Consider the following 14,113-nt stretch of genomic DNA (forward strand, 5'->3'; position numbering starts at 1 on the left):
CAGAGGAATTCCTGCTAGCTGCAGCCTTTGGCAAGCTATCGCCCAGGCTATGTTTTAGCTGCTCAGGTGCCACTCTCTTGAAGTGCTGCATTCCCTCCACCGCCAGCTTTGCTGCCCGCACCTTCGACCCAGGCAGCAGTGGTGTCTTCAAGGTGTCTGAAGAGCAGGTCTCTGGTTGTGAAGGACGGAAGGATAGTGTAGTCTGGGAACAGTCACTCGGAGCATTCACTGAAGGGGACAAAGCACAGTTTCCCAGTCAGAATTAAACAGGTAACTGAGCTGCCCAGGGAGCTCTTGGGAAGCTTCCCAAAACAGCAACCTGAGATAGTCAAAAAGAATGAACATGTTTCTACTCTGATCTTCAAGCCCTATCCATGCTTCGGACTTTCAGGCTCAGAACCGAGCAACAGGTGTTCCTAAGGAGGGGTGGTAACGAGCAGCAGGCTAACAGCTCAGTGTATCTCCGCTCTGCTTTGAGGCAACCTGTGAGATCAGACCAAAGATCTCACCAGCCCAGTTTCTGAGTGCAGTCACTAGTAGATAATTACGAAAGGGTATCAGGCAGAACAAGTACAAAATAATCCTTCTCCTGGTTGACCTTAGCTGTCAGTTTAAGGATTTCATGCACTGGTGACTGCCTTCTGGTCATCATATTTAGTCATCACTGAAAGACCAATCCTTCATGAATTAACCCAGAACCTTTCTTAATTTATTTTTTTGGCCTTGGTGACAGTCAATGGCAACATAATTCAACATTCAATACAATAACACACTGTGAAAAAACACTTTGATATAATCTAAACTTGCTTCTTGATGATTTGAGGGATGATTTACATTCTGAAGTCGCAAAAAAAAAGGTAATGACTCCCTCATATATCACTCAGCACTTAGGTTTCACCTTACTGAAGAACTGCATACCTCCTCCAGACTTCTAAAGAGCTCTACTGAACTGAGTCTTTTCAGTACTAGCCTATTTTCTGTCTGAAAGATTTCAGTGCACGCACCTGTCACATTCCTCTTGGTAGAGTAACTGGTCACTGTGCGCAGCTGGCTGTCAGGGAAAGCGCTTCTCCTGTCTTCTTGTGACGTCCCACCACTACTGCAGGGCACAGCATCGTCGTCTTCTTCACGCATCCCTGTCGGCACCTTAGAACCCAAATTTTGTGGCAAATCTTTCCCCTTCACTACTGGAAAGCAATGATCAATTTGGCTCCCAGGAACAGATCTGCCTGTTGTAGTGGTCTTTGTCCATTTCTGAACCTTCTTTGTTGCCTCAGTATCCTCAGCTTTCTCCTCAGTATCCTCAGCTTTCTTCTTTGCCCTACCGACAATTTTTGCCCACACTACTTTAAATTCATTGTCCTCTTCATCCATGGTGCTGCAGGCTGCAGTAATGCTGCCTAGCAGCGCTACAGGGAAAGATCTCAGGAACAGTCAGGGCTGCGTCTTCTCTGGCTCGCCGCCTTCATTCTTCAGACGCCAGCACTTCTCCACTGTTCCAACGGTGGACTTTCCTCTGTGATTAATTCATCTGCATAGAATATATTACATCATTTAGTGCAGCACATTCTCCAAGGCCCCTGCTTATTTTCACTCAGCACAGTGATGACTTTCTTGTTCAGAGGATTTTGGAATGGAAGTGAAGCATTTCAATCTGCCCAAAGCATGTGTAGGATCTTCATGGTACGCTAGAGGGCTTCAGAAAGATTTACTGAAGCCCTTTAATGGAAAAACCTCTAAAAGGTGGATATGTAAGATGGTATACGCAGATGCAGTGTGAAACAGGCCTCTGGTACCAATTTGAAAGAGGACATTCTTTGAAGACTCTTCTTTGAAGGAGAAGAGATTCTCATATAAAATATTGCAGCACATAAGTATAATAGCACATATTGACCCCAAACACTAATACTGTACTTTCAGCACAGACAGACACAGGCCACATTCAAAAGCATGCTGACCTCTCCTTTGAGGTCAGAATCCTGCCTGGAGCTCAGAATTTGAGATGTCCCACTTGTATATGCATCCATATCTACATTTATATAACACAGCAAAAATGAATGTATTCACTCCCATAAGGTGGGGAGGAAAGACTGTCACTCGGAGTGCAAAATTTCATTTTGTGACACAGCATATTTAAAGAAGAGAGCCTGTCCCCATGCTGAAAAGTAGCTAACAGAGTAAGGCTTAGCAGTGCTTGGCCTTGCAGAAGAGTTTCTTGGACAGATGAGAGAGCACATCTAACAAATGTGCCCACCCTTCTTTCACCTCTGTGTTCTTACCTCCTCCTTTGGCTACTCAGTAGACACTGACCATGTCTCATAAACTGTTGTCAAATACACCAGATAAAAGTATTGTCTCTTTCTTAGCTGGTTTAAATTAGCTTCTTGAACTAATTTAAAAAAACCTGATTTAACTAAGTTTCTTAAACTTTCTCTACAGTAAGAATAACAGTGCTAGCTAGTGATTTCTTGGAACAGCAATAGGTACAACAACATCCATATGGAAATGCCATCAATCCCTGAGCAACACTAGAACTAGATTTCTATTCTTAGACATTTTGATTGTCCTCTTCTTCCTAGCCCTATGTTCACTACGGTTCTGGCTATTTTAATGGAGCTTTTATATTGACTCCCAAATCCATTTCTTTCAAAACTTAAACAGAGTGTTTCATTTGGAATGGCAGCAGCTGTGGTTCAGTTTCTCCAATAAAGCTCTGGGCACCAAAAGACTCAAAATGCAGGAAGAACACAAGCAGGATTGTTTTCTCAAATGGCTTGGCTGCAGCCATGCAAGGCTAAGGAATGCTGGTTACACATTTTCACAGGTCAGCCTTTCCTATAAGCAATTACAGATGTTAATGGATTTATCTATTTTAAATTCAACCTCCCAAACCTGCAGAGGACTTTGCTGTAAGTCTTGGATCATTTCCTGAGAGAGAAATTGACATTTTCTGTAACCAGTTCATAAATTTATTTTTTTCAGACAGAATCTTGGAGTAGTTATCACTACAAATTGACCTTTTTTTTTTTTTTTTCCCCCTAAGTAGGAGGAGGCACACAGAGAATCTCACATCCTCCATGGCTTTAAATAACTCTCACAGACATATGCATACACATGTCATATTATTTACGGTGACTTCCTGATGTTAAACTTTTGTTTGCAATTAATACTGAATGCCCCAGGCAGATCACGTGAGATGCATAAGCAATGCAAACCTAAGGATTAATCTATCTTACTCCTCCATCTACAGACGTGTAGTGAGGCGTAGGCACAGACCAGGATCCTCTAAATACATCTGATCATGCTGTCATTGATGTACCTTAAAGCCCCTTTGGCACCATCTTGTAGAGCTTGTCAAGTAACGGTTTTGCAAAATTATTTATTTCAATATAGAATTCAATTAATTTTGTAAGATTTTAGGACTCTACAAATCACACAAGCTGGTCAAATAAAATAAACAGCAGCACTTACCTATCCACTTAGATGTTCGGTCTACAGCCCAACTGAACCTTTTGATGTATATAGTCAAAATAGCACAGAGCAGCAAGAACCTAGATGGTTCTTGAAGATGGAACCTAGAAATTGGGAGGAAAGGGTTAGATTTTAGTGTATTTTTACTAATTCCTCTTTTTGCTCAAGTTCCAAGCTTCAGAGGGTGGGAGAAGGTGACAGCACATGCTCTAATGGTGCTAAGTTTAGCCACTTCCACAAGTACCTGTGTACTTAAATATGTGTGTGAATTCAAATATTACTCAGGATCTGCTCAGCCCAGCACTGCTCCCAGCAGTGAACAGCACTGCTCCTGCAGAAAACAAACAAACAAACAAACAACAAACCCCCCCAACGCAGCTCTTTGGAAGTCAGAATAGATCAGGCTAGATAAAGTCCTGAACAACACAACGCAATTCTAGAGCTGACCCTATTTTGAGCACAAAGTTGGGACTTATGATACCATGAATAGTCTGCCCTTTCTTTTTCCATCTTGTTTCCTAATAACTTTCTTGAACCCAGAACCACAACTCTATGGCACACTCTCTCCTACTGAGACATAATGCAAGAGCTGCACAGTGCAGGTTCTCTGGCTTTGTGGAAGTGCCAATATAATATATAATACTGAGGAGAGAGAACAGGAGTTACTCAGTGAGCAGAGCACAAATATAAGTGTAGAAGACAAATTCCAAATCAGGTACTAACCTTTCTGCTCTAGTCTCTGTCAGTCTTCCTATGCCAGACAAGGGTAACTGAAACAGATAGGGAAATACAAGCAATGACAAATTAACAAGCAAAAAATAACGGCTAAAAAAAAAAAAAAAAAAAAAAACGGATTTTAAGAAGCAACCTTAGCAATGACCAGCATCATTGTCTACCAGACACTACCCACTTATGTTCCCTCATAACCCATCAGTGCATCATGTTCATGTTTCCTTTAAAGCAACCCCCCTCACTAGTACCTCGTACATAAGGCAAAACATTTTATATCTAGTAAAATTTTTATCACGTTCCAGAAATTAATTTTAAATTGGTACTTACATGACAAAAACTGCCCCTGTTTTTTAAGTGTTATAGAAACTAACCTCCTATTTTACAGAGCATCTTATTGAAAACAGAAAAACTTCACATTATACCTCCTATGGAAGGATAAAGGGGAAGTAATCATAAAAATAAAAAGTAACGGTTGCTCAGTGCAAATTTTCATGGCTTGTATGCAAACACAGTAACATACAAATCAGGAATCTATGCAGCGGGTGTTTCAAAATGAAAAATACAACTGAGAATTAAGCACAGAGCCGCGGCCCGCGGAGGGGATCGGGGGGCGCCGGTGCCGCCGCTCCCGCCCGGTCCTCGCCGCCCCCGGCCCGCCGCTGACCTCTCCGCCGCAGCCGCGGCTCCCTCCGCTCCTCGCACCCCGCCACAACACCGGGAAGGACCGCAGCGAAGCGCATGCACCGCGCGCCAACGGCCCGCGCTTGCCGCTGCTCGGGCGGTGCGCGCAGGCGCGTCCGAGCCGAGCGACGCAGGCGCAACACAGACTTCCTGACGCCACAGCGGTTGCCGTGGTGACGGGCCCCGCCCTGCGAGCCGGGCCCAACGGCCGCCGCTCGCCAACGGCGCCCCCTGAGGGCCGCCCGCCCCGAGCGCGGGAAAATAATAAAAAAAAAAACGCTCAAATATGGAGTAAAACCCTAAAACACCGATCCGCTGGGCACACCGCTCACCCGCTCTCGGGCAAAAACAGCGCCAAAGCACGAAAACTTACAGCAGGGAGGGGCGCTTCTATTAAGAATTAAGGTCTTTGAAACATCCAATGCTAGAAACACATACATGTTGAGGAGATAAAGACAGAGCCTCTGCTTGCGAGCATCAAATATTTGCTTTTTCAGCTCTGTGGTTAAAACCCGCAGTGGTCATTTGCGGGCCACAAAGCTGCTGCTAAAGTCCATTAAATCCTCCTGCTCCAGGGATTTAACAAGCCCCTTCCTGCTTGCAATGAAGCTGGAAGGTGGACAGCTCCTTCGCTCAGGCTTTCACAGAGCCCATCGGTCAAGCGACAGAGCATTACCTTTCATTTGTGCTTTCTGCTACCTGGAGTTGACAAGGAAGACGGATGTTGCCTTTCCACAGCATTTAGTTTGGGCTCAGATCACACACTGCATTTTAATTTCAGACTGTGTTCAAAAGCAATTGAGTTAGTTGTGGCTAAAGGTCTAAAGGTTTGAAGCTTGCAAAAACTGACACGAAAAACTCCTTTGTTTTTGTGTCTTTCAACACTTCTGCTGGTTTATTCAGCTTCTTTCTTAAGTTGCTACACTTCATGGGAATTAGAAATGCTCTTAAGAAAATCCTGCAAGAACTTGCAAGCAAATATTGCACAAATATACCGAAAATACTCCAGTTAGGAGGTACTGAGACATTGCGTCGGTTCCACAATTACTACTAAGCCAAGTCACAGTAATATTTTGCTGCACAGTACTATAAATGCCATTCTTGAGCACCAACTACTTAAAATAAAAACCCAAACTAAATGTTAGAGACACAGGAAACATAGTATAGGGAGAGAGCTAAATTATTCCAAACAATCTTACTTTTGCCTTCATATTCTCATCTGTGTTTCCAAATAGACAAAGCAAGGCAGGGACTAAGCAAGAGACAAAACCCTTATATACAGCCCTTAAAAACTAACACATAAGGTTAAACCTTAGCTTTCTAGAAATGTCAGATCACATTCCTCACCTTCCAGCATAGCACTTGCTAGTACTGAGCCCCAAAGGCCAAGTTCTCTGGGATAGATGTTACTGGCTTAGGTGGCGAATCGCACTGAATTGTCCAATGAAAAACACTGACACTTAAAAGAGGAGGATCCCTCAAAAATGTGAAATGCATAACACGCACAGGAATCTGTTTTTTCATCATCTGAATCATTTACAACTTGTGTTCAACTTCTATACGACAACCACCTTGAACCTTGCTGATCCATGTGAATACCTTGCAGCCTTTTTAAAATCTGCACTTAAAAACAACCAGCTGTATTGTAGTATTATTATATAAACAGACTCCAAAGCAAAGAGATTTAACAGTATCTGCTAGTATCTGTAGATGTTCATACTGGTAAACCTGTATCTATTTCACAGCACATTTCTATGCTTCTGACCATTGCTGCAATGCAACAAGGTCATCGTTGCTACAAAAGCCTCCATTTGCTATTTGCACCCAAGAGTATTTGGAAGACGCTGCCACAGTAACAGGCTTAGAGAGAGGAAGGAGCTTTCCCAAAATTATGCAGCTGATCAGAGGCAGGATATCAGATTCCCTGCGTAGGAGCTGATCTACAAGACTTTTGTTACTAAAACTCACTTTTTTGTCCCATTAGGGAAGTGGTCTGTGTCTGAGATGACCAGCCAGTCCCTGATCCATCATCTTTGCATTTGAAGAGCAGCTGCGACCGGTCCCAGCTATTGGAGTTTGCAGCCACTCACTTAGGGCCTGCGATGTCACCTTCTGGGCACAAGAAGCTCCAGTTCCCCAAGAGTGGCGGTGACGTGAGCGCAGGGGCAGCAGTGGAAGGCACACGTGGTTCCTGCTAACCGGGGAGTGCAGATTCCCCTGGCTCAATGCAGGCAGCTGGGAGATAACAGCTCCCTACTGAACTTCAGCCGAACAGTAGAGCTAAAAATGGCTTGGAGCAATGACATGGGACTGAAATGATGTGCTGGAATAATTAATAGTACTGGGAAAGGTACAGAAAGGTAACATGGATGCCCAGGTTTGGAGCAGCCTCTGTATGAGAAATGATTTAACGGGGTGTTCCGCCCAAGAAAGGTTCATCTGATGGGAGATATCAGAGCTCTGTAAGAACACGCATGTCCTGCAGAGGGTGGGCAGCCATCTGCCCTGCGCTGTTTATTCCAAAACAAGAACCACGGGCATCCAGCGAACCAGTAGAAGGCAGCTTCAAAGCAGAGGATGTGGTTCCTCACAAAGCGCTGCAAGCTGCAGAATTCCTCAATGTAAGTTAGGCTGGATGCTAAAACACCCGCAGATGCAGACAGCAATAAAACACACAGCGGGTTATGAAATACCCCACACCGCGGCTGGCTCGGGAGTGCCCGAAGCCGCAGAAGACCTGGTTCGGACGGCGCGGGGGGCCCTTACCTGCACGGGCGCTGCTCAGGGGCGCCTGGAGCCGGCGGAGCCACCGCTCCTCGTCCTGCTCCATGTGGGAGATCAGGTTCCGCCGCTGCCCGGAGGTCCTGCCGGGGGAAGGGAAAGGGGAGAGCAGAACCCGGCCGCCCGCCCCGCCGGGACGCCTGCGCCGGGGTCCAGAGAGCAGCGACGCGCGGCCTCGAGGCGACAGCCGCGCTGCCCGGGCCCGCGGGGCCGGGTCCGACCGCGTAGCGGCCGCCGCGAGGCCTGGCCGAGCCGGGCCGAGCCCGGCCGGGCCGCTACCCGCTCCGGGCTCGCCCACAGCCCGGCGGCGGAGCCACGTGACGGCGGCGGCCAATGGCAGGCGGCGGTCCGAGGACGACGTGAAACGGCGGCGGCGGCGGCGCTGCTGCCGGTGCTCGGCGCTGTCCGGGCGCGTTACGAGGCGCTTCTCGCCGTTCAGGGCCCGTCGCTGCCGAGTATGAACGGCGGGCAAGCTCGTTACCTGCAGCACGCGGCTCCCCCGTGGGGGAAGCGCCGCTGTCACGCGGGGGAGCCGCTTCTGAGCCTCGTGCAGGAGCAGGAGGAAGGTTTTTGGCCCTCGAGGTCCCCAGCGAAAGCAGAGGGGCAAAGCAGGAGAGCGGAGACCTGCCCTGGGAGGCCGCCAGGAGGGCTGCCGGCACCGGGGCCCAGGCGCCAGGGACACACGTCAGCCACCACCGCGGCTGGGGCGAGATGAAAGGGAAGAGCAACCGCACGCAGGGAGGTCGGAACGCACCGTGAACGCGTTACCTGTGTCCCCAGGAACCTCTGTGGGACCTGCGTGGCCAGGCCTCCCCCCGTCCTTCGTACGGCCACCATGGAGCTGAAGCGCACAGGTCACTGACCAAAGCCCACGGAATCCACCAGCATGGAGCTACCAAAGGCTCCAGGAGGCCCTTGGATGAGCACAAGGCTGTTCATGTATTTAGCACTTCGGTACCTAGACTTTAGCACCGTAAACACAATAGTTGGGAGTTACTGGTCGGGTAGAAAGGGAGGGCACAACAGTCATCACCCTACCGATTTTGTAGGTAGGAAATGTGATAATGCACAAAACAACAGGCAGTAGCTGCAAAAGTTGCTCTACTAGTATCCATAGGCACTCACACAGATCACTTCGTTGTCACACACATTTGGAAGTGGTTTTTTTCAAAGCTCATTTGGAGCTCATCAGGTGTGTCGGGGTAGGACAAAGGCTTTATACATTGCCAATAACATATTGGCTACTTTTTAACGTAGGAAACAATTCAAATCTTAGTTGAAAAGGATTTTTTCTTATAGAGACAATGGATTTTCCAAGAGAGATATGACCCTGTGTTAGGAACATACAAAAACAGAGAAAAGTATACAAATGAAACTGATTGATAACGTCATCACTGGCAGATGGGAACATCAATATTAGCTGGAAGAGACACCCTTGCGTACAGATTAACGGAGCAGGAGAATGAATAATGGCTTTCTGATAATTTGCAGCATGCAGGCTGCATTGTGACCTATCTGACATGCTGCAAGTCATTTTTCCTCTTTTGGGAGAATTGTTAGAATTAGGAAAACCATTTAATTTTGTCAACTGTAGCCACAAGAATACTGAGAGAAGCCTCTGCAAAATGTTATCTCCAATCCGAATGGCACAGTTGTTAAATTTTTGTTTTGTTTCATTAGGCAAAGTGTCCACTTGAAAGGCTTAAGGATGACAGAGAAAAGAGGATATAGGCATTTTCAGTAACTGTTCTTTTTTAAATTTTTTTTTCTTAGCATGCTACCAAGTTTCTTATGGTGCAGTCCTATTAGTTGAACGATTGTAATTTATATGCCCAAAGTGTAACACTGTATTTGCTGAAGGTCAAGATATAAGAAAGAATTGATTGCAAAAGTTTTGATGATAAATGTCTTGACTAGGAATACAGCAGAGAAGATGGAAAGGGATCTTACTTATTTTCACATATTAAGACTGACAAGAGAGAAATACGTGATACATTATGGGAAACAGTATTTCCTAGAATGCCACTTAAGGCAAAACTTGGCCTTTTTCTGCAAGAAAGTCTTCCCCCATCTCTCCTTCTGGCCGACCAAAACACCTTCCCCAGCCTTACCTGGAGTCTCTCCTACCTTGGTGCTCTCCATCTCAAACAAACCTGGTGATCTTCCTCTCTCCAGCCACTGCGCAGCAATCCCTTGTTCCAGCTCTCCTTGCTGCTGGGCCCCTGTGCCACGACTCACCTTGTCCTTCCGTCCTCTGCTGAGGACCCTTCCAGCCAGAGCGCTCACTGTGGAGCCACTACTGCTTCCAGCTAGACCCAGGACTGCTGCTTAGGCTGCCCCGGGCCTTCCTAAGGCATTACCTGTTACAGTTTATCATCAAGATCTTATTCTGTTTATTTATATAAATTAAATAAAAAGGCTATAATATATCAAAAATATAAATAATTTCCAGAATACATAAATACGTTACAAAAGTGGCTCCTTTTTTTAAAAAAATAACAATGTGTCCTTTTTGCCAAGACCTTTTCAGATTCAAAGCTCTCAAAACACATGAAAGTCAGAAGAGCTCACAAAATACATATAAAAGATGACCTTTTAGGGTCCAGGAGTTTGTCCAAGAGTTCCAGATGATGTTCACAACTTCTTTTACAATAGGTTTAAGAAGAGACTGTTCAAGGAAGAGATTTAATCACTATAATACCATCTCCTTAAAAAAACAAAAACAAAAACCCCCACCTCTGTCAAGGATGTGCTCTGATCGGACTACAAAGACAAGGTAACACAGCCCTCAGAAAATGGAGCAGATTATATCTTGGAGATCCTAGCACGCCAATACCTGCTACATGTTGGACACACACAGCGGAATGTTGGAATCCAGGCTTTCACACAATTGCTGGTGTTAGAGGACACTGCAAAGCCATGAGAAATAGTTTAGAAGAACAGCTGCACACAGATTGAGGAGTGTTACCAGAGACCACCAAATTAACCAAGGACAGCAAAGGCCTCTTATTTCCACAATGTCCCCTGCGTAGCAATCAGTAGGGCCGCTCAGATACTGAATAAATAACTACTTGGAGAGTCTGAAGATTCAGGAAAAAAGATCTTATTAGGGAACTAAAACTTATTAGGAAAAAATGGAAAGCAAAGATAAAGAGGAGAAGCAGCAGGGGAGTGCACCAACAGGAGGGATCTTTGCAGCTGCCGCTGGAAATGGGAGAGAGGCTCCATTCAGTAGCGTTTCCTCTGTCTTCCGTTCCCCTTGCCTTTGGCTTCCTTCTCCTTCCGCTCTGCAGCCGTGGTGAAGGTGATACAGTAAGCATCTAGAAAATCCATCAGCTTTGCCTTGGAAATCTTCATGCCGTTTGCTTTCAGCTCTCGGTGCAGTGCAGCCAGCTCAATTGGCTCGTAAAAGAGGACCTTGTGGTACAGGACTGAATTTGAAATGATGCAGTTTCCCACTGCGTCCAGTGTATCTGCTTCCTGGGCTGCTGTCTGAGAAGCTGGGAGCTCCTCTTCCTCATCCTCGGATATATTGCTACAAGAACTAAAAGTGAGAAAAAGTGCAAAAAACAATCAAGGAAACAACTGGTCATCAAGGGCACACTCAGAGATGCCCAAGTCCCTGGCTGCCAACCCTTGCAATGCCCTGTGTAGCATCTCCGACATCAGCAATTGCCAAAGGGAGGGAGGCAGAACACGCCACATGTTCTGCAAACCTGCACATCGAGCTGTGCCGGTGCTGCCCGGCATTCCTTGCTCCTGCTGCACTACTGCTGACACACTTGCTCTGTGCAGCACCACACGCAGTGCTCACCGAGCAGCGCTCCCTGCTCCTCTTGCAGGCTCTCACTCCACCCTGCGAGGCTCCTTGCAGTGCCAGCTTTGAGCTCTGCCCATGTGCAGTTTCACCCGTGAGCATTTCTGTGCTCTCAGAATAGCTCACTAGCAATTAGACTGAAACGCACAACAGAAGAACTTACTTCAAGTGACAAAAGCTCAGGGAAGCTGCCTACAGTACAGATCCCCTGTATTCTGCATTGACACTTATATTTCCCATTTTCCCAGCTCATCTCTGTGCTGCACAGTAGACTCCTTTGTTAGTATTTTGTTCCCCTACCTCTGTATACCAGTAGACACGTCACTGCCATCCAGCGAGGATGAAGATTCCCGAGAATATGAAGATTCCCGAGATGATGAGAGCATCAGCTCCTCCTTATCAGCTGCCAGAGAGCCCCTCTCTGGAGATACAGTTGGTGTCTGTCTACAGTTGGAGATTTTGGCACGTTTCGCACCAACATGCCCGTTAGTCTTCAGCTGCCTACGGCGCTTGGCTGGAGGCCTCTGTGGGGGAAGCTGGGAGGATGGGATATCATCCTCTGTGTCAGTATCCACATCCGTATCCACGTCCTGGTGAGTATCCTGGAATATGGCCTTCAACTTTAACACCATCTGGCGTTTTGGGAAAGGACGAACTCCAAATCTGAAAGAGAAAGGTAGGACTTAAGCCTAAGATAATGCTGCGCCTTCCACTGCTATAGCTCAGGAATGTGACCAGGCCAGGAAGCTCAGTGGCCAGCTGGAAGAGCATGACATTGGAAAACCATCAAGTTTTCCCCTTTAGCACAGTAGCTGCCTTTCACACCACCTACCAGCAGGTTTCTCACAGAATCACAGAATGGTTGGGGTTGGAAGGGACCTCTCGAAATCATCTAGTCCAACCCCCCTGCTCCAGCAGGGACACCTAGAACATGTGGCACAGGGTGACATCCAGGCGGGTTTGGAAGATCTCCAGGGGAGGAGACTCCACAACCTCTCTGGGCAGCCTGTTCCAGGGCTGTGACACCCGAACAGTAAAGAAGTTCTTCCTCATATGGAGATGGAACTTCCATGTATTTTTTCTGCTCATAAAGAGATGTACTTGTACTTTTTTTTTTTTTTTTTGTAGATATACTTGTAGAAGCAGTGCTAACCTGCTCAACTCCCTCCTCAGTTCTGGGGTCTTCATAAGGGAGTAAGCTGGCATTGGTGTCATAGGAGTCTCAGGAGACTTGTCCTTCTCAGGAGACTTGTCCTTCTCTTGACAGGCAGGTTCTGCAACAGAATGAAATTGTCATCAGAATTAGTACAGAAGGATATAGGAGGGATGATATCTTCCCCTCCTGGTGGCAGATATTTTAATGTTATCTAGTAACTGTTTAAGAAGAACTACTTGTCTGCAAGCTGCTCTACTAAATACCTTTATACTGAACAGATCAACACTTTCGTCTTCCTTGGGTCTAGGATATTTGTTTTTTACTGTCTTTAAATCAGAAAACAAATTGAGCCATATGTTAGGTCTGAATAAAAAAGCCCACTGGAGGCTTTGATAGAACTGCTGCAAGGTAATTAAAAATATATGTTTACTGAATTCTGTGAAGTGGTTCTTTCCCAAGGAAGAAAATTGCATAGGAGAGACTTGATGCAGAAGAAACCGAACAAGTCAAGGTTCTGGGGGCCTGAATTAGATACTGATTTAGTGATACTGATTTCCCGATACTGTGAAGCACAGTCAGTCTCAGGTCATGTTCTAAATCCTGCTTGTTAAACTAATTACTTACGATAGTATAATTAGTAATATATCTAATAAATATTAAGGGATAAATTGCTGTTCTTAGAGCTTAGATGGAAGGAACTGTCCTAGTAAGCAGCTGACCCCAGAAGGGTATGACCCCAGAGGCTAGTGTTCTCTGTGTCATCAGACATTCAAGCAGACAAGGCCCAGCTCCTGACACCACTAAGTGCAATCTGGTGGCAAAGAGCAGCTTGGCCCTTAGTCTTGTGTGCGTCCTGAAACCGCTCACTGTGTCCTCCAGTTGGGACCAGTGCTGGACACACAAAAATCTGTTGGAAGAGCCTACAATCAGCAAACACAAGGGCAGGGCAAGTCAAAGCAAAGGCAAATCAGAAGAGCTTTGCAGGAAAATATGCAGAGAGCCTACCCGTGGGCAGGAGAGGCACCTACTTCCAGCCAACCTCTATACTTCTACCACTGGAAGCAAAGCTTACCCGATGTCTTCGTGTAATTGTTAGCACATACATCAGTGATGAATGCATGAAAAACAAGACCCATTACTGCAAGGAATAATCATTCCCTAGCATGCAAAGTGAAGGCTGTTTGATTTTTTTTCCCCTCCCAGGTAATGTCTCATCATTTCTACAATGCATACGATCACTGTCAAAGCAGCAGCATGAATGGATCACAAATGGCTACGCTCCAACTATCCCACGTATTTAGTTGCACTCCCCCACATCAGAAGCTGACTGTACCTTCTTGTGCCTGGCCCTGACTGCTTTGGATTAGAAGGCCAAAACACCCTCTCAATATAGCAGGTGAACAACAAACAGGATGATCACCTAAAATGACAACAATTTAACCTACTTCAGTGAACCCTGTACAGATACAAGCTCT

General features: G+C 46.1%; 1 protein-coding gene across 1 annotated transcript in view; it reads right to left on the reverse strand.

Annotated features, from left to right (window-relative positions):
* LOC148592956 (structure-specific endonuclease subunit SLX4-like) overlaps nucleotides 1–14,113 on the reverse strand; it is an 88,530-nt gene that overhangs the window by 39,443 nt on the left and 34,974 nt on the right. Inside the window, exons 13-14 of the mRNA XM_088533006.1 lie at nucleotides 11,962–12,145; nucleotides 7,983–8,146 (exon numbers count right to left, since the gene is read on the reverse strand). Of these exons, the coding sequence (XP_088389132.1) occupies nucleotides 7,983–8,146; nucleotides 11,962–12,145 (348 nt within the window). The remainder of the gene's footprint in view (nucleotides 1–7,982; nucleotides 8,147–11,961; nucleotides 12,146–14,113) is intronic.

Source organism: Tinamus guttatus, unplaced genomic scaffold (assembly GCF_059628265.1).
Source record: "Tinamus guttatus ecotype Peru unplaced genomic scaffold, ASM5962826v1 Tinamus_guttatus_pri_ptg000474l, whole genome shotgun sequence".
Taxonomy (NCBI): Eukaryota; Metazoa; Chordata; class Aves; order Tinamiformes; family Tinamidae; genus Tinamus; species Tinamus guttatus.